The sequence below is a fragment of the Biomphalaria glabrata genome, chromosome 7 (assembly GCF_947242115.1).
Source record: "Biomphalaria glabrata chromosome 7, xgBioGlab47.1, whole genome shotgun sequence".
NCBI classification, from domain to species: Eukaryota; Metazoa; Mollusca; class Gastropoda; family Planorbidae; genus Biomphalaria; species Biomphalaria glabrata.
In genome coordinates, this window is record NC_074717.1 from 1,724,235 (window position 1) to 1,745,764 (window position 21,530).

Here is a 21,530-nt window from a genome sequence, read left to right on the forward strand (position 1 = left end):
AGTTTGGGAAACGCTGGTCTGGACAAAGTTAAATGAACGTCATCTTATCTTATAGATTACAAACTTTACTCTTGTCAAGCAAGAGTTCAATGAAGACAATATAGCCAGAGATAACTGAACATGACCTGTGTAACAAAGTATGACATAAAAGGTGGGCAAATTTGCTGATATGATTTGTGAGCAGAAGTGAAAAAAAAAAAGAAAAAAAAAAACATACAACAAAATATTTCAAGGTATTTTTTTTAAAATCAGAAACCGTCTAGATGAATTCATTTCAAATAAATATGAATTTCAAATACACTTTCTTGTGACTTTTCATGTGATCATGTCTTTGTGAGTGTGTGGATTCGGAGATGGCCTCATTCAGGCTTCAAGCATCATCTCATAGAAATGATGAAATAAAGCCTGGGCATTAGCTATGGTCAGAATCTACCGCATAGCAGTTCCCCCCCTCTCCACACAGCTGATATGTCCACGATTTTGACAACTTTGATACAAGATACAAATGGTATCCCTACAGATGTATAGTGCAGAACTTTTCTGCTACAAATGTAATTCACCCCCACACCCTCTAGAATGGTATTGGATGAATGTAATAAACAAAATATGATACAGCATTATACAAAAAAACTCTTATGATTACAATTTTTAAGAAAATACTACTATATATGTCAGTGCTTGAAATTTAACAAGCTCTGATTAAATAATATCTAAAAAAAAAAACAAAAAAAAAAACATCTGTTTAAATACAATAGATAAACCTATACAATGTCACTGATAACCTAACAAACAGTTTATAGATAATAATCCCCCAATAGTGAAAATATTGAGTTGGCAGCCTGTGGTATTGATCACTTTAAAAAAAAAACAAATTGTTTAAGCAATTCATCAGAAATGTCTTCTGGCGTTTGTAAATGTTCTACATGTTTCCGACCTTATCTTATATAATACAGACGTTACATGAAAAAAGAAAATGATTACCTCCTACGCATACAATGTTCCTTAAGACTCTGAATATAATTACATCCTAGCCCAAAGCTCCTGCAGGGCAACAGGGAATGGCAGTGGGCAGGGTTCAAACCCAGCACCACTGAACGGCAGTCCCGAACACATACTACATGACCAGGCAGCCAGAGATTTGGGTTAAGACAAACTGTCGTCATAATGTGTTGGCTTCAAAAGATCTATAATTCTGTTGTGTTGGTTTACTAAAACTGACAGGGTGTGAAAGGAGAGACTAAATTCTGTTTAGAGGATTATACAAGACTAAGAATCAGTTTTTGTTTTTTTTAATTAACTAAGTCCCCATGTTAAAGTGGACACATGGAAGGTCATAGAGCAACTCATATAGTTGTATGTAAAAACTGGTAAAAAAAGAAAAATAACCTTAGAAATGTCACCTAGCTCATATTACTTTGTGTTTGTTTAAGCTAGACAACTCAAGATACAAATGTTTCTTATAGACTCAAGATGCCTACAGAATTTTAGCAGAGCAACATGTAAGATAAATCTAGGTGCCACAAAAACAAGTATAAGCAGACTCCTTGGAATATCAACCTTATGTTTTGTCCCCAACAGACTTGGTCGATTGACGTACTTATTGCTCGTGTAAGCTACACCTAGTGTGTGCTACACTCTGCTAGCAGAGTTGTTCTTACAGCCAAAAAGTATGTTTAAAAAAAATAATGATGATAATTTATCTAGGATGTAATTCTGCTTTGGTAATATGCTAAATTGGCAAGCTGTATTGGGATTAGACAAAGGATCTTTAAAAGTTGAGCTGACAAAATGTAAGGTAAACACACACACACAAAATATGTAAGCTAGTTGAGTGCCTACAGTACTTATACTTGGCACTGTAATGACAGTTAACCTGTATTTGTTTTTAAAATCCTCAAAGAAATTCTTCTTAAAATCTGTTATCTAGAAACTTAAACGAATGATGACATAGCTAATGACATACAATATATATATATAAATGAAAACTAAGTTTAATCTACAACGGTAAATCTGAATGCTATTAAGTTATTTTTTTCAATACATTTTTTTTATATACACATGAACAAAAGAAAAAAAAAAGTTTTAGGACACTAAAGTGGCTGAGAAAGAAAAAAATAATTCTTTATGGTATGCACTGTATTGCTTCCATGAGGGCAGCTGCCTGAATAGGAACATTCCAAAGTTATTCTATTGGCAAGCATTTCTACTTGACCTGCTTATGCTTCTGGCTATACTTCACACTCTTGGGTTTGGTGTTTCAGTTCATCAAATGGACGCAGTCTCAGAAACAATTGTGGGATTCATATTGTACAACCAGCATTACTGCTTTGGTGTCAGTAAGCTTATATTGGCCTCAGCACTAAGATCCTTTGGGGATCCCACTCATAGACACCACAATTATTTTAAAACTGAGGATGCCCAAATTTTAACTTTCTCGTAAACTCCCAGAAATATGGAGCCACCAATAGATATCCAGACAACTCTAGGGACCATGCCAGAGAAGAGACCAGGAAGGCCTCTCTCATGAATCACCTGTCGTAGGACAAAGCCTATATCACCCTTGGCAACAGTCGAACCCTTTTTAGCTAGGATGATCCTAGTTTTAGCCACGTCGAGAGGCGTGGTTATTGCCGCAGAAGTTCCTCCAGCCACGGCACCACATATGGAAGACTGCCAAGCAGTTACTGGCTGACCAGTCTTTTCTGATACTTTGGATTTCATTAACTCCCATAAAGGAAACTGTATTACAGAAAATGGGACTTCGCGCATAACGGTGCTGGCATAGCCTCTGTAGAAGCCTTTCAGGCCTTCGGACCGCATGGTGTAGCGGAATGACTCTAGGGAGGACGAGGTGCTGAAAACTTGAGTCCTCTGCTTCACCACTTCCACAGGGACTCTCACAAGGCACGCTGTTACCTCTCCTAATGTTGCAGCCATCATGTGACCAATACTTTGAAGCCCTTCATGCTGCACCAATGACCCATAGATACTTTTAGAGGTTTCGTACGCTACAAAGAACAGAGCAGCGCCAGGAGCAGATCCCAGCGCTGCGGAAAGAAGACCAGAATAAACACCTCTAATTCCCCCCGACTTTATGAACCCAGCTTCTGATTGTAGTCGGGTCTTAATGGTATCTAACGGGAACAGTATAACATCCACAGCTGTCCCAGCTGCTCCACCAGCAAGCAGAGCAACTTTAAAAGGGACCTGTGTTTTTTCAGCTACAAATTCTTCCATTTGTTACAGGAGATTAACTAATTCAAATTTTTATTTTTATTTTAGAAAAACAATTGAGCAAAAAATAAGACTACATCAAGATGTAACCATAAAAACTACAACAAAAATATATTTTCAAAAAATATAAATACAAAGAAAGATAAATAGAAAAAAAAAGTTTTTGATTTTTTTTTTCAAATAATATCAGAAGCTTAACAGCTACTCTCTAACACAAATCTCAATTGTTGATTATAATGGCAAGAAGGTAACAGAACAATAAACTGATATGAAATGATTGTAAGTAATCTTCTAAAAATAGTATTGTTTTACAAAGGAACAGTACCAATAAATCCCAACAAAAGAAATTAAAAAGAAAAAAAGATGATCAAGGGAGGCTAATCTGTAAATGTAATCAGCGATTTCACTGGATAGGAAACCTTGTCTCTGCCTTTTAAGGAGGGAAGCTCAATGACGACCAGACACAGACAAACTTGGGCTTTCAACTTGACCATCAAGTCACAAGCAGCTTTCATAGTACCTGGTCAGTTGAAGTAATATACACTATTTATAGTACCCTAAGTGCAAAGTACAGAACAATACAGGGTGCGTCAAAAAAATGTATACACAATTTGAACTGTCCTAGACAATTTATTTTCCGTTCTACAATGCTAAATTTCTGGACATGGAAAGCTTTAAGTCCAATTGGAAAAATAAATCCGGCCAAATTATGCCACCCATAAATGCCAGTTCACGTCTCACCCTCTCCTGAACCCATTCACAAAATTCTAACCTTCGATCTGGATCGTCGTCACTAAGCTGTTGCACCAGCCTTGAAACGTACACACGAAACTTGCCTTTCCTCAGAATGCGTAGCACACTACTAGCACCTACATCACTCTCACGTGCCGCTTGCCTTGACGATGTTTGAGGTGAACGCTGAAACAGTTCCAAGATGGCAGTTGTGGACTCATCACTTGTAGCTGTACGAAGTCGCCCTGATCGACCTTTATGCACATCACACACTGTTCCATGAATTTCGAATTTGTCTCGTAGACCTGTTATTGTTAACCGTCAAGGGGGTTCTATACCATACTAACGTCTCCACTGTCTCCAAACCGCAGCAACATTCTCAAACTTCCAGTACCACTTAATTATCTGATTCCGGTCTTCAAAACTCAAATGCACATCCGCCATGTTGCAATTACTGATGCTGAAGGCCACCAGTTTGAACATTACTAGCATAAATCACTTTTATTTTTCCCATTGGACATTAAGCTTTCCATGTCCAGAAATTTAGCATTGTAGAACGGGAAAAAAATTGTCTATGACAGTTTAAAGTGTGTCTACATTTTTTTGACACACCCTATATATAGACTTCATCTTAAATAGTCCTAGAAATGAACCAATTTTTTTAAAAAGACCAACAAAAGCTATGAAACAAAACATGTGATTAAATATTAAAAAGAAAAAAAAAAGGACTAGACTTACCCCCAGTAGCCAAAAGATCATCCACGATGACAACTTTTGCCCCTTCAGCTACAGAATTAGACTGGGCTTCAAAAGTGTCCTGACAAGTAAAACATATTTAGTAAATTTAGGGGAAAAAAAAGGTACATCAACAGATGTTTAAACAACTGAACAAGGAATAGAAACAAGATTACTTTTTTAAAATCAAATCTTATCTAAGGAAAAGAAAGGCTAATTACTGCCATTTATCTGAAAATTACAGCATTCATCTCCCTTTCTGATAGATAAAATAAATTAATTAGTACTAAAGGATTAAATAATTGGTTAATTTTTGGATTGATTCGACAATGAATAATTATGCAAAATTTTAACTTTAATCCGAGAATGGGAAGTGGGAAATAAAAATTGTCAAAAAGTGATAAGGGAACTAAATCCATACATACATCTGAATCCCTCATTAAGTAGCATTTATTCCCCTTATTTCAAACAAAAAAAAAAAATCACTAACTAATTGTTTAATTTTTTTTTTATTGATTTATGTCTTGTCAGGTACAATGAACAATTGTACAAAGTTTTAACTTGATCAGAGAATAAGAAAAAAACACGTACAAAATTTTTAGCAGACAGAGTTGATATATAAGCTTTGTGAAAATATCTTGCAACACAATGGTATAACAAAGTGGACAAAACAAAACTCTAGGAGATGGGCTGACAAGAGAAATAGAGAGGTGCAGATGTTAGAAAAGAAGAAAGTGGAGATGAACTGGTCAAACCCAAAAGAAAAGATCCCAACAAGACAGGCCTTAGATTCCACTTTATTTGTAAAAACATAGCCCAGGTATTTTTGCCATTCAGGTGATAAGCAATTATCCTCCCCTACCCCTCTTGTAACTATGTACAAAGTTCAACTACTGAGGACTGTTACAGAAGTATTGAAATAGTCAAGCCTGATCTGCTGTAAAACATTCCCAAAATGATTTAATATTAATCAATAGCATTAGCAAAGCAACAATATTCTTTTGTAAATGAATTATGCTGAGACATTTCCTAATCCAATATACAATTATTTTAACATCACGACAACTAGTCAATGACTGGCATATTTTTTCGAGGTGAAACAATATGTAAAGCAAGACCAGCAGCGCATTAAACTTAAAAAAAAATATTTTTGAGCTCCCATTATATATATAAAAAAATGTAACCAAAAAGAATGCGATGGGAAGACAACATAAAAGAATGCCATTGAAAGAGCTTCTAGCCAAGGCAAAATTCATAGAAGAATGAAGAAAGACGGTTGACGGTTCAACAGACTAAGGGATATGTAAAGGTATAAATTATATGTATCTTTGTGTGGTTTGTGATGTTGCTAGTTCAGGCTGTCTTGAAGTCAACCAATTACTCTGCAATCGTTTGGGTGTAATTGTTCGGGTGTATTACGTGCAGTTGACCAACAAGTCAAACAAGAACTGGCACATCGATTATAACTAGTGAAGAGATGTAGTCAACACTGATGAACAATTGTATAAGGGTTTATTCTGATAAAAGGCCACCGTAGAAGTCTCTGTCACTAAACACGTCGTTACCCTGGAATGTTCTATCGCTAACTGATTTTTCGGTCTCTAACCCAACATATCCCAAACGTCACTAGTCCCGTTCAATATGCGTCATCTATGGTGCGTCGCTAAATAACTAACCTATATAAATAAGGTGTCTAACAGATTCCTCCCCCCCTTGAAAAAAAAAAATGTCAATATTTTTCCACTACTGTCAAGTCTTACAAGGGCATTTTCAATTTACGGGGAAGACCACAAACATAAAATCTTGATCTCTTCATCTTGACATCTTCATCTTGACAGTTCCTCATATTCATGTCAATGTTCATAACAGTTCATAACATTCCAGAATCATCTTCATTGGTATACAGTTCATCATGGAGGAAAATGTGGCATCTTATGGGCACGTCCTACACATCTCAAATGTTCTTTACTGGTAGTAATCTGATAAAATACAATATTTCAAAAAACAATTATAAACTTTATTTACACATTCAGTAAATTTTTTCTTACCACCCTTTTATACGCTTTTGTCCATTTTTCTTTTATACTCACCCTTTTCCATAGAACTAACTTTCGTCAATGATATATGAAATGATTCACACAAAAAAAAATATCCATACTTACTTTTAAATGCTTAACATCAAATTTACTTATCTCCCTTTTTCATAACATATAAATGGTGTCAATATATTAATATATATTACATACTCAATATAATCATAGTTTATTTACAAACTTATTTCATTTCAATGTCATTCTAGACAATAGATCAGCTACAATATTCACAGATCCACTAATAGCTTTCACTTCAAATTTATACTCCTGTAGTGCTAAGAACCATCTATAAACACGACTGTTTTTCATGCTCTTTTGCTGTATATACTGAATAGGTTTATGATCAGTTAATAATATAAATTTCCTTCCTATTAAATAGCTCTCTAGCTTAGTAATTACCCATATTACAGCTAAGGCTTCTCTTTCAATGACACTATATTTTTTTTCTGCCTCTGACAATTTTCTACTTACATATAATATAGGATGTAAGTTATCATAGTTCTGCATTAGACAACCACCAATAGCATTACCAGATGCATCAGTTGTGACATAAAATATTTTGTCCTTATCAGGTAGTCTTAATATTAGTTCATGACTAAAAACATCTTTAATTCTGTCAATAGCTTTCACACATTCCTCATTACAGACTACTTTTTGAGGTTTTCCTTTTTTAAGTAAGTCATTTAGTGGATTCACTATTTCTGCTAAGTTCTTTATAAACTTTCTGTAATAATTTACTATTCCCAATATGCTTTTAATTTGTCTTTTTGTTGTAGGTATTTCAATATTAAGTACTTTCTTTATGTTATCTTCAATAGGGCTAATCATGTTGTTATTTACTTTATGTCCTAAGAAAATTATTTCCTCCAATCCTATTTCTACTTTTTCTGCTTGAATTGTAAGTCCACTTTCTTTTATTATTTTGAATACTTCTCTTACATCTACCAAATGTTCTTCCCAACTATTATTAAAAATACATATGTCATCCAAATAGCAAATAACATTTTCTTTGTTTCCAATTATCATGTTCATCATTCTATTAAATGTGGCAGGTGCATTTACTAATCCAAAACTCATATAATTCCATTGAAAAATACCATATGGTGTTACAAATGCTGTGTAAGGTTTTGCATTTTCTGTTAAAGGTATTTGCCAATAACCTTTAGTTAAATCTAATTTAGTAAAAAATTTTGCTCCATTTAATTTATGTAAAATATCCTCTATATTTGGCATTGTATATGGGTCAAATTCTGTGATGTTATTAAGTTTCCTATAATCAATACATAACCTTATATCTCCATTCTTCTTTTTGGCTATCACAATTGGTGAAGCATAAGGAGATGTTGATGGCTCAATTATACCTGATTCTAGTAAATTGTCTATTTCTTTCTTTACTTTGTCTTGTAAATGTAGCGGTATTCTATATGGCTTAAGCTTGATAGGTTTTGGATCTGTTACTTTAATGTCATGTTTAATAATATTAGTTTTTCCTGATATGCTGGAAAAAATTTCTTTGTATTCCTGTATTATTTTAGTTATGTCTTTTGACTTTTCCTTAGTTAAATTATTAAGATTAATCTTTTGCCAAGTTTGATTCTCTTTTGTTTCTATTACAGGTATTTCCTTAATATCATTTTCATTGTGATTTTCATTTGTTATTATCATCAAGCATTCTTCTCTTTCTGAAAATGTATTTTCTATTTCCTCCTGAATGTTTTGTATTAACTCATCTTCTCTATCATGATACAGTTTCAAATTATTTATGTGATATGTTTTAATTTTCCCATTTATTTCAATTTGATAATTCACATCACTAATTTGTTTTATCACCTTAAATGGACCTTTCCATTGTTTACCAATTTTATTTTTCAGGTCATTTATCAATATTAATACATTGTTTCCTACTTCTAGTGTTTTCAATTGTCTTTTCTTATTTAGATTCTCATGAGCACTTTGTTTGTACTTCTTATTGTTGTTATATGCTTGAGTCCATATTTCTTTCAATTCTGTTGTGATTGTTGTTTCACTGTCATTATTTAATTTATTCTCATTGTCTATTAGATTTTCTTTAAAAACATCTAATTCATCTCTGGGTTTTCTTCCATGTATTATTTCATATGGTGAAAATTGTGTTGCTTCATGGATGTTGTTTCTATGAGCAAATAGTACATAGTTAATGTAATGATCCCACTTGTTCTGATTATTCTGAATTATTTTTGTTAGTGATCTTTTTAATGAACCACCATATCGTTCACATAAACCGTTACTCTCTGAAGAGTATATGTGTTGTATATTGTATTGTTTAGTCCATTTCTTAAATTGTTCTGACTTAAACTGAGATCCCTGATCACTCAATATAATCTTAGGTATACCATGTCTTGTAATTACTTTTTGAGTTATGGCATTAATGATATTCTCTGCACTTGTATTTGATAATGGGATTGCCTCTGGGTATCTACTAAACATGTCTATTACTGTTAGAATGTATTTGTTATTATTTTCAGTTTGAATTAAAGGACCTATTAAATCAATAGATACTTTTTGAAATGGTGCTGTAGGTTCATCCATTTCTTGAATAGGTGCTTTATTCACTAAGCTTTTGTTAGATCTCTTTTGACATATGTCACATGAGTTTATGTATTTGTTGATTGTTGCTTTCATTTTAGGCCAAAATACTTGTTTTGACAAATTCCTATAACATTTCTTTACTCCCCTATGTGCTGCTAAATTATTATCATGTGTCATGATTAAAACATCTTTCCAATATTTCTGTGGTAAGACAAGTTGTTTTATTTTCTTGTTATCATTACTTGTTTGTCTAAATAATATTTTATTCTCTATACAAAATTTCTCCATTGGATTATTATTGTTTTTATCTGATATTCTTGAATAAATTTTCCCAATAATATTGTCATTCATTTGTTCTAATGCAAATTTGGGTATTGTTTCTTTTTCCCTTTGAAATATTTGTGTTTCAAGACTATTTTGTGTTTCATTTTCTACCTCTCTTTCCTTAACATCTGTATTTTCTATTTGTATTACATTACTGGTTTCTTTTTCTTTATCATTACTTATTACATTTATTGTATTTTCCTGTTTCTCATCTTGTTTATCCATTGATCTTGTTATTATCATACTTGTTATATTTTGTGTTTCTATGTTTTCATGATTTTGTCTTATGTTTTTGTATTTGTTTTGCCAGTCTTCTAATTCTTTTCTTGAACATTCTTTAACTCCTTTTATGTTTCCTACTAACATATCATATCTCATTTCTGGTATTGCAATGCCATCACAATAACCAGTGAAAAATGGGGTTTCAATGTATACCCTTATAGCTTTAAATTCCCTTACGGTGCCATCTGCTAATTCTACTTTCTTAGTAAACCCTTTATACCAATGAGGTTTGACAAATTTAGTTTTTACTGCCAAGGTGTTACAACCTGAATCTCTGATTAATTCCACCGGAATTCTATCTACAAACCCTGGGTACACTGCAAAATTGTTCCTATTTCCTTCCATGAAATATACCCTATCTGTACCTTTATTTTTGTATTCCCTACTGTAACTCCTATTTCTATAATTTCCCCTGTCATTCCTATCTCTACTCCTATATCTACTGTTATTTTGTTCATTGTATCTATTTCTACTTCCAGACCTACTATTCCCTCTTCTACAGTTAGCTGCTATATGACCTTTTCCTTGACATTTAAAACAGGTTATTTCACTATATTTTCTATTTCCATTATTTGATCTATTTCTATTTCTACTTCTATCAACATTTTCTTTGGTGTATCCTATTAAATCTACTTTGCTCTTATCCCTATCAGAAAATGGTTTATTTGGATATGCATTTTTGTATACTCTCATTATCTCTGTTATTTCATCTATAGTTTTTGGGTTTCTTTCTCTAATAAAAGATTGTAACTGAGGATCACATTTATTTACAAAGTTGTCCACTAGAATAAAATTTTTTAATCCCTCATACGAGTTATTCACTTTTTCTAATTTTACCCACTTATTGAAAAAATCCTTTTCCATATTAATGGTAGTTTGGGGTTCTATTTCTAAAGATGGTATATTGTCAAAATATTTCTTTCTAAAAGTTGTAGCATTATGACCATATGCATTCAATAATTCTCTTTTTAAAACCTGATAGCTATCATCAATATGATGGTCATGATTTTGGCATATTGTTAGAGCTTGACCATGAACGAAGTCTATCAGTATTTCAGACCACTCTTCTTCAGGCATATTAAATGTAGACATTTTTGCCTCATATCTTTTCAGGAAATCACCAATGTCATCCTTCTGTTCATCAAAACTTTGAATTTTTCTTTTTAGCCATGTTTGTGAATTAGGGTTGTCTCTTTGTGTGGTATAATTATTTGAGTTATTTGTGTTATTTCCTTGTTCAGTTTGAGCTCTGGCTTGTGCTGCATCCAATCTCATCTTCTCCATTTTAGCTTCATGTTCTCTAATTTTTTCTCTCTCTTTGTCTTGCCTTTCTATCTCTTCTTTCTGTCTCTCTATCTCTTGTCTTTTTTCTTCTTTCTGTCTCTCCATTTCTTCCTTCACAACTTGCTGTACATAAGCTGCTAAATCCTTTCCTTTTAACTCCATGGCTTTTCCATCCTGCATAGCTGCTTCCTTAACCTCCTTAAGGTCCACATATGATGATGTAGCCATTGTATTTTTTTTTTATATATATTTTTACTTAGCCTATATTGGTTATGGCTATACTTTAAACTTATTTTATATTTAAGTTTTTACAAACTTTTATCCAAGTTTTAAATGTTATGTCTCTATCTATAGATTTAGTAAATGTGTAAATCTAGTCTGAGTTATTATGGTTATATTCAAATCTGTATATTAGGTCTAGTATCACACAAATTTAAATCTAGTATATTATAGTATGTATAATAATACTTTTAGATCTATAGTTATCAAGAGCACTATGACTATTAGATCTAGTATGAATAACTATGATCAATTTTAAAATTTGATGTGACTGAGGTGTCTAGAGTACTCAGTAGACTAGTCTAAGACTGTCTAGAGTAGATAAGATAGCTCTAGATCCAGAAATTATGGTTCTATTTAACCATGCGAAATAAATATGTGTATACAGTGTCAAATATCTTCAACAAGATATATATATCTAGAATGTACTACCTTCATTCATCTTTCAATTAATAATATTCTCAAATTAGAGTCTAGATGATTTAATTGTACCAAAGAGATGTACAACAATTTGCAGATCTAAATTTAGCCAGACGATAGTGTTTGACTACATAGCCAGTTTCGGCATTATTCTCATGGCAAAATCATATTTGATTTTAACCGCTCAAACTAAAATTATTTTAGTCTGATTCACAGTAAAAGAATCCTACCCGCACTTTCTATCATTAAGTGAAAAAAAAATACAGATCTAATTAAATTAATAAAAATAAATAATTTAAAATAATATAAACAAATGAAATAATTAAATGAGACTATCGCTATGGGTTGGGATATGACAATATGGCACACAATGATAACGTCACGAAGTAACCAGGCAACAACGGATATGACGTTTACACAAACAAAACAAATTACAACTCTAAACGTATAATATAGCTTTTCATCTAAATTACGTCTTCTACCCCGACGGGTTTTAAGGCGCACCACCTGATTTTACTCAGGCTAACGTACCAAATTTAGACAAAATCTATTTCTAAGGGCAATCTAAACATACACTAATAAGAAAAATGGCACTTAGCTTTTGATAAGAAAGATCCCTTTGTTCGGACTCCCGAATATGCTAGATCACAACAAATTCCACTGCCTCTCTTCCAGTTCTGACTCTGTTCTCCGGTGCTACCAGTATCCCACGTAATGCCACAGATGTCCTGATATGCCACAGCAAAATGTTCTAGTTTCTTCGACGACTGTTGATGACCGTATGTGTAGTTCCGACGACCTTGTGTACACAGTTACTGACGAATAGGTTAACGGTTCTTCTGGCGATGACTTGACTTGTGTAGACGACTACTGACAAATAACAGTCTCTTGACGACAACTTGATCTGGACGACTGACGAATAACGAATTTCTTGACGATGACTTGATCTGGGCTGACGAATAACGGCTTTCTTGACGATGACTTGATCTGGGCTGACGAATAACGGTTCTCTAAGAATAGTTCACTGCTTCTGCTGCTACTCTGGTAGTACGACGAAGTTTGCTGTTGTACTCTGCTTCAATAGACCAAACTGTCCAATGTAGACTAGGTGAAACCAAGGTCACCTCCGACAACGTTCCGTTAGACGATTAACGGTTTTCAACGAAATTAAGTGGATGTAGCTGTTTCCACGATTTCAATATCAGCACGTCTAGATATCGTCTAGACCGACGAATACTATATAAATCAATGTCCAGTACTGATAAATATTACTTCACTAACCTTCCAAAGGTTAAACACAGTGACCGTTATAAACGTGGCAAGCAACCGGTTCAATGAGCAAACTGCTCCACAAGAATCTCTCCAAGGGTAAGACGACAGAGCGATTTCGATTTAGTTAGCTACCAAACTTGTAGTACTCACAATACTTCTGACAGCGGGCAAACTGTCCTTCTCGAAACTGACGAGGTAAAACTTGATACTCGATGTGGCTCCTATGACGAAGAAAAAATATGTCCAACAGGTTCACTAACGATCTCTCACCCGTTATGAATGAACGGTTTCTCTGGTTGTAGGTCGATTCAGCATATGAAGATCAGGCTTTGAGAATATACTGGTTAAGTAGACCAGACGTTACGATGATTACTGTCCTGACGAAGGTCACCCTGAGTTAACGGCTCGTTGAACGTGCGATCAAGAAAATGTAGATCTAGAACAAAGTCACTCTGCGCTGATGTTGTGTTCAGCCGTACTCCGATGAAATCTTATATCTTCGAGTGCACGACCCTCACCTGAGTAAACGTTCTGCTTCGAGGTCCGGTTCGATGTTCGGCTTCATCAGGGGTCCGGCTTCGAGGTTCGGGGTCGCCACTGTGATGTTGCTAGTTCAGGCTGTCTTGAAGTCAACCAATTACTCTGCAATCGTTTGGGTGTAATTGTTCGGGTGTATTACGTGCAGTTGACCAACAAGTCAAACAAGAACTGGCACATCGATTATAACTAGTGAAGAGATGTAGTCAACACTGATGAACAATTGTATAAGGGTTTATTCTGATAAAAGGCCACCGTAGAAGTCTCTGTCACTAAACACGTCGTTACCCTGGAATGTTCTATCGCTAACTGATTTTTCGGTCTCTAACCCAACATATCCCAAACGTCACTAGTCCCGTTCAATATGCGTCATCTATGGTGCGTCGCTAAATAACTAACCTATATAAATAAGGTGTCTAACAGGTTCTAAGTTTTTTAGTAAAGGCTTCTGCATTTTTAGTATTGTCATTGAGCTGGCAACATGACACCCTCATTAACCGTGGGACCTTTACATCATTTGCCATATAGATCGCAAGGTCTGAAAGAGGAACTTTACTTTTCTTTTACTTTTAATTACTATTAATGAGATGTCACACAGTTATGTTACCTTTTCCAGCTTATAACTGAATAATTAAAATTGTGCCACATTCATACGGTGGAAAGATACATTACAAAACAATGGAAAATAAAAGATTGTAATGAAAATATTTTTCAAGTGAAATCACAAAAAAAAAAAAGGAAAACAAAACTCACTGAACCATATTCCAACTCATATGTAACTGATAAGACTTCTCCAGGAAGTTTACCCTTCTTCCGAATCGGCACAAACGGAATGTTGAGCTGTTCTGCCAAGATGGGACCAAACAAGAAGCCTCTGGATTCAAGGCCAACTATGCACTGAGCATCAGGCACAGACTCGGTCACAGCACTGATCAGGAGATCTATCAAATCTTTAAACACTGGAGGGTTCCTCAGTACTGGAAATATATCTCTGTAAGCAAAAAGTGAATCATACAATGTATATAAAAAAACATACAAGAATGTTGTCCTCTGTACCCAATATACTAAATATACTAACTGTTTAATGTGTAGCAAGGATCACACAATAAGATTGAGCCATAGATAAATAAATATATAAATAAAAAAATATATAAAATATATATATATATATATATATATATATATATATATATATATATATATATATATATATATATATAGAGAGAGAGAGAGAGAGAGAGAGAGAGAGAGAGAAATTGCTTTTATATGGTGCGTTTTTCCTTCTTACAGCATGCTCAGTCTAGAGTAATGTAATCTCTCTTATAAGGACTGAATGTTATTAGAAATTTAATTACATGACTCATCCAAATTAATTGATACACTTAATATAAGCTTTGTTTTTTTATTTTAAAGTTTGTGTTGTTGTTGTTTTTTTTTTGTTTGTTTGAAGTAACATTTGTATTTTATAAGACAAGAATCCTTGGACATAATAATTAAAATGAAGAAATGTGATATAATGAAAATCTTTCTTTCTAAAAGAAACATGTTCCTATAAAAAAAAAAAGATAATTATCTCCCATGCCTATCCATGTTCTAATCTAGTCATGTATGTACAATGTAAAGAATGGACCGGCCTCTCTTGATATCCTGCAAAGAAAGTGGGGCTATTTGGTAACGCCAACTGTCACAGCACCCCTTTGCCAAAAGTTAATTAGAGACTTAAACTCTACAAAATAATTGGCTGTCCTGGCTGACTCAGGCAACCCATACCTATCTCTGATGGCACTAGAGAAGAAGAACCACTTGTATAAATTTGTCCTAGCACATTAAAATAAGAAACAGGTCTCTATCTTTTGTGTCTTTATGATTATTTTATTAGCCTGTGATCTTGCATTAGTAACTTATGATTAAGTGATGCATGTATTATTGCTACTTTATTTTTTAGTCTTCTGTCCTGAAGTGTCTCTAAATTTAGTGATTTTACAGATGCTGTTATAGTGAATATGTGAAGTTTTAATTGTTATAAATCTCACAGCTCTAGTTTCTCATTTACTACACAAGATCCATGAAACATAATCTTAACAATAAACATAGAATCCTAGATCAGTGTTTACAAAACTTTTAATTCAACGAACACTTGGCTTATTCCTAAAATTTAGCGAAAAACTTGTTTGTTTGGGAAATGTTTAAGATAATTATATCTAGACTCTACACTGGAATATGTTAGTATAAATTAAATTAAATTATGGCTTTTGTATAGCGCTACTTTCATGCTTACAGCATGCTCAGAGCGCTTTGGTTCTACTCAGTTGTGGACCAGTGGGGGGGGGGGGGGGGGGGGGGGGGGGGGTTTATCTGGGAGAAGGTTTTTCCGTGCTGCCTTTAGGTGCTCAGTAAACACAACTCTGCCCAAGTCGGGTGTCGAACCTCGAGCCCCCTTCATAGGTAGCCAAGCCAAGCTAAGTTCAGGCGCACTTAGCCTCTCGACCACGCCTCCCAATTGAGATCTATAGTATAGATAGAAATACAATACAAAGGTATACTATATCTATACTCTTGAGCCTTGCTCTACTCTTTTACTTAGTCTAGAGCAGCGGTTCTCAACCTTTTATGCTCGGCGACCCTTTTACAATCTCTCATTCTGCCGCGACCCCCCCCCCCCCCCCGCACACATACACACCTATAGAAGAATTGTCAAAAACAATCCTTTTTTTTTTATGGCCTTTGGCCACCCCTGGCAAATCGTCAATCGACCCCCCCAAGGGGGTCGCGACCCACAGGTTGAGAACCCCTGGTCTAGAGCTAAATTAGATCTTAATGTTTGTTTTGCTTTACATGTTTTGGATGTTCCTTTAGAGTGGAAGATAACTGACTTCCTAGCCAAACCTCCCACAGCAAAGCAATGTGAATCTATATTATCTAGATCTAAATAGATCTAGATTTATATCTACAGGTATTTATTTATATTTATTACTTATTAATTTAGAGTATTTTTATTAGAGGAATCAGATTAAAACTAAATTAGAGATCTAGATGCTATTCTGGGTCTATAGATTAGATAGATCTAGATTTATATGCTTATATTATATATTGTTTACTGTAGATGTCTACATCTATGATTCTAAGTTCTATAAATATCTAGGTCTATATCTAGTCAAACATGTATGATATAGATACTCAGTATTTATTACCAAAAATGTTAATTAATCCTGTGCCGATAAATGTGGTTATAGAAAACAAGAGGATGAAAAGTGCATGATTTTTTTTTAGAGAGAGAGAAAATTTAAGCCATTTCTTTTCAAAATATATAGAGAAATGTAGACATTGAAATGAGCAATTTAAAAAGTATAATTTGCAAAGGAAAATGAAATACAATTTAAAACAAAAATTATTATACATAAAATATGCAAAAGCAAATAAAAGTCTAGCAATTTTCATTTAAAAAGAACATTTTAGAAGTCTAAGTCTTTTATGCACAGGATAGTACTTATTAACTCTTTCTCTCCTAATCGACAATGCCAATGTTGATTTGAACCCATTAAACTAAATGGATTTTTTAGATTTACAAACATTAATTTGAGCTGTATAAAAAGAGCATGCATTCTCCTATAAATTATATAACATTTTATCGAAGTTATCAAAGTTTAATCTCAACAGGATAGTGAAATACAATAAGCAAAATGAATAATACTATTGGAGCGAGGAAAATAATTACGGAGAGAAAGAGTTAAAATGATGTTTCATAAGTAGAAAAGGAAAATCATCAAACATTTAAACAAATATTATGTATAAATTATGCAAAAAGGTTTCATTGCTAAACATGTAGGTCTAATGCATATATATATTTTAAAACTAGCATTACCCACCGACTTCACCCGTAGATTTGTTCCATGGCTGTATATTGTTTATTTTCTTATTACACCCTGCTAATGCTCAAATGCCCCACCATTATTTTTTCTGCACTATCAATAAAGCTGCCAGCATTTTAACAACCCCCCCATTTGGCCAGTGTATATCTTAGGATTGAGGTGACAAATTATGTTTCAAATTTTATGTAGAATGAATTTTAAACTAGGCAAAAACATTATTTTGAAAATATAAATAAATAATAATAATTTTTTTTTTCAATTATCATGCGATTGGAGATTTGAACCACTCACTTTCTAGCACTCTACTAACTGAGCTATTCAAATCATTGGAAATTGCAAAAACTAAGCGAAAGAATGAATTTGTTATTTTAAAATATGGCAGACTACTTAAAAAGATTGGGTCGAAATTGTAAATTAAGAATCATTTTTGGTAAATTTAACTGTTGTTGTGGTCTTGCTAGTGAAAAGTGTTTAGTTGTTATAGGCACACATAAAGTAGTAACTAGTTAAATTTACATATTTTTTCGACCACTGCAAGTAGGAGAAATAGTAATATGTCAGTCAGTCAGTAGGTACATGAAACAGGGCCCTTAGGAATATATTATAGATGTTAACAGATTTAACCTTGTTAATGTTTATAGGGTTATTATGTGAAAGAATATAAACAAATAATATGATAATTCTTGATCTAGCTACATCTAGTTTTTAAATTTTATTTTACTTCATATGCATTTATCCTAGAAGACAATAGTATTGTAACTAATTATTAGAATAATTTTGGTTACATTAACAAATTATAATCTAATTGATGTAAGGTTATTTGAAAAAAAACAAATAATAATAATTATAACAGATTACAAAGTCATAATCATAAATCAAGATAAGAACCTGATTTTTTGCTCAAGAGTAGTTTAGAATTAGACAAAACATGAGTTTGAGTTACAATAGATTCAGACATTGTTATTATGTCCTGGAATTGTATCATATTTTATTACATACACCTCTAAGACCTTACCATTTATATGTATTTATAATGTATTATTATTTTTTAAGTTTAGTCATTCGTAAATAGCTAAATATCACAAAAGGATTGAAGCTAGATACTTTATCAAACCAATGAAAAACTTGAAAAATGCCAAATGTTGACGCAACACAATGAACTGAAATAGAAAGAAAAAGGAAAATATGATTGTTACACAACTGATAAGCATAGTGATACACAACTGATGCTCAGTGTATCTGGTTCGACTGCGCTTCAAATATAATTTTTTTTTTTATGGACATAATCTTTCAATGTCTCACTATTACTATTTTTTGTTGTAGAAAATATACTTGGTTAGTACTGGGTAGTGCAGGATACTGTTACAAGTACATTTCATTTTTTTTTTACTAAATTGTTATAATTTTAAAAGCAAATAAAACACAAACATATTGTCACAGAGTGAAAGCATGCAAGGCCATTTTGAATTGCAATTATTTATTCATTCATTGGTTCAATGTTTGCATCAGAAGGTCTTTGTGGTATACTGTTGACATGATTTCCGTTGGAAATTCCAAGCGCATGAGAGAAGCTTGGTTAGTTTAAAAAAAGGCAGGAAAAGGGATGGTAAGAGGTATTTAAGGAGACGCATTGGTAGTTTTTAGAGAGCCCAAACAAATGTCAGTAAATGTGGTTAATTAAATTGTATTGTACAGTGTGTATATTATGAAAGAGATTCCTAGTTCCAGAATAAAAAGCTTTGTGTTTATTGTTAAAGGATTAGAGCATCAGAAATGCATTGACTAATCTCATTGTAACATCAGCATCAAGACATCGTTGTCATCTGGCTTTATAAATATATCGTCACATCTAGCTCAAACGTACTGTATCACTTAAAAACTGGAATTTTCACATTTTTTTTTTTTAATATTGTGGTTTGACCAACAGAAAGTGATAGAAAAATCTGTTTACAGCAACAGAAAGGTTTTGGTAGTTACTGTATTACAGTTCAGAATTCCGAAACAAGAATCTGCTGAGAACTTTTAAGTTGTTTAAAAAAGATATTGGCAAAAATATTGACATCTACATATTACTGACAAGGTTTTTCAAACTCAAGTTGATCAAGAAATATTTGCAATCAACAATAATAAATTAACGGCTCACTGATTTTGGCTATTTTTTTCTAAGATCTAGTGAAAAAAGAATTAATTTCAATTAACCAAATTATTAGCCAGTTAGCCAGCAAGAAAACATGCAAGTTATTCATTTGTAGTATCCATTTATAAAATTACTTTTTTATTTTTGAGAATTAGATCTAGCAATAAAGACTGAACATACATTATTTTTAAAAAATGTCATTTTGATATTTCATTTCATTTTTTAAGGGCGTCATGAGGAGATACAGTACTGGGCATTAAATACCATCTAGCTCGTCTAGCTATGCCACTGTCTAGATTTGATAGTAATGATAGATCTAAAAATAGATAGTAACATACAAGTAAATCTAGATCTATTCTATTTGTAATCTACATTTATTAATTTGAAATCTTAAAATTAAATTGATCTAGTCAATCTCGAATATTATAAGAATATAAATCTAGTTTCTACTAATTTGAAATTCTAGTTCAAGACCTCTATCCTAGACCTAACTCTAGATAATATTAATATTAATAGATCTAGAAACCTATCTATTCTGATCACAGATCTAGATTAGATTCTAGTCATTATATTTATTGACTACTACGACTACACTGAGTAGTCTCAGGCATTCTGCTTAGACTACACTACACTAGACTTGACTAGAGTCTTAGTAGATTATCTAGTTTAGAGTCGCTAGATCTAGATTCTAGGTGTCAAATCATGACTAGGGCCTAGTGCCTAGGGATCACTAGTCTAGCTAGATTTAGATCTAGTGACAGTGTCAATAGTGACCAATCTGAATCTAGCAATCTAAATCTAGTCACTGAGTAGTCTCGAGTGTATACATCAGTCATCATAATGATCACTACTACTACACTAGAAGGATCAAAGGATCTAGATTGAGATCTAGTCTACTACATTATCATGAGTACATCTACAGTCTACATCATCATGGTCATGAGTATCAGTCCGTCCATATACATACTATAAGTATAATAGTATATTTTAAAATCTAGAATCTAGATATCTACATGCTACAGTTACTACATACTATAGACAGTATAGTCTATAGACATGGACAGGATATCTATTCTGAGTATAGTCTCAGTATAGATATTATATCTACTAGAACTAGTCTAGATCTATCTATAGATATAGATCTAGATTATAGACTAATCTATTAACTCTATCTAGACTCTAGAGATGAGTCAGAGTGAGAGTCTACACACAACACAGTAACTCACTACTCATCACTACTCCCTACTGACTCTACTGTGACTACTCAGACTCAGTCCAGACTACTGACTACTAACTGAGTCTACTGATTCACCACTGATTGTAAAAACACTAGTCACTAGACTTTCACTAGACTCTAGTGAGTATGATTCTATGATACTCTATTGAGTCTCTATCTAGATCTACTAATGAACTAGTCATTCTAGTAGACGTCTATTCTATAATAGTCTATATAGATGTGAGATCTAGATCTAAGTCTAGTCTAAGTCTAAGTTATCACTGTTAAACTGTTATCTAGTTACAGACTAGATCTAGAAAAGATCTATGATCTACTGATCTAGACTAGAGAGTTTAGATAGATAAAGATCTAGAGTCAAGATATTTTGGATATGATATTAATGAATATAAACAACCAATTACCTAAATATTATTCCTTTTTTAGGGAAGTTAGGCACATCCACAATAGCTGCACGCACTCGTGTTAGCTTGTCCTCAAGATTTTTCGCCATAGTGACCTTGGATCAAAGGTTAAAGGTTAGGTGTGTC

The 21,530-nt window shown here is 33.2% G+C and overlaps 2 protein-coding genes across 2 annotated transcripts; both read right to left on the bottom strand.

Annotated features, from left to right (window-relative positions):
• Positions 1 to 1,278: 1,278 nt before the first annotated feature.
• LOC106061808 (S-adenosylmethionine mitochondrial carrier protein-like) lies at positions 1,279 to 3,253 on the bottom strand. Its single transcript, XM_013220020.2, has one exon. The coding sequence runs from the start codon at positions 3,235 to 3,237 to the stop codon at positions 2,398 to 2,400; it is 840 nt and encodes a 279-aa protein (XP_013075474.2). The 5' UTR covers positions 3,238 to 3,253; the 3' UTR covers positions 1,279 to 2,397.
• LOC106061811 (adenine phosphoribosyltransferase-like) lies at positions 3,172 to 21,530 on the bottom strand. Its single transcript, XM_056035878.1, has 4 exons — positions 21,405 to 21,530; positions 14,514 to 14,751; positions 4,705 to 4,783; positions 3,172 to 3,754 (listed from the first exon to the last, which is right to left on the bottom strand). The coding sequence occupies exons 1-4, from the start codon at positions 21,491 to 21,493 to the stop codon at positions 3,612 to 3,614; spliced, it is 549 nt and encodes a 182-aa protein (XP_055891853.1). The 5' UTR covers positions 21,494 to 21,530; the 3' UTR covers positions 3,172 to 3,611.

What these genes read in the sequence shown, in the direction of transcription:
- LOC106061808 (XM_013220020.2), bottom strand. Translation starts at nt 3,237, where the DNA reads ATGGAAGAATTTGTAGCTGAAAAAACACAGGTCCCTTTTAAAGTTGCT.
- LOC106061811 (XM_056035878.1), bottom strand. Translation starts at nt 21,493, where the DNA reads ATGGCGAAAAATCTTGAGGACAAGCTAACACGAGTGCGTGCAGCTATT. An exon ending in AAAAAAGGAATAATATTTAG is followed by an intron (nt 14,752 to 21,404) that starts GTAATTGGTTGT and finishes TTTTGCTTACAG; the next exon opens with AGATATATTTCCAGTACTGA. An exon ending in TGATCTTTTGGCTACTGGGG is followed by an intron (nt 3,755 to 4,704) that starts GTAAGTCTAGTC and finishes TCAACTGACCAG; the next exon opens with GTACTATGAAAGCTGCTTGT.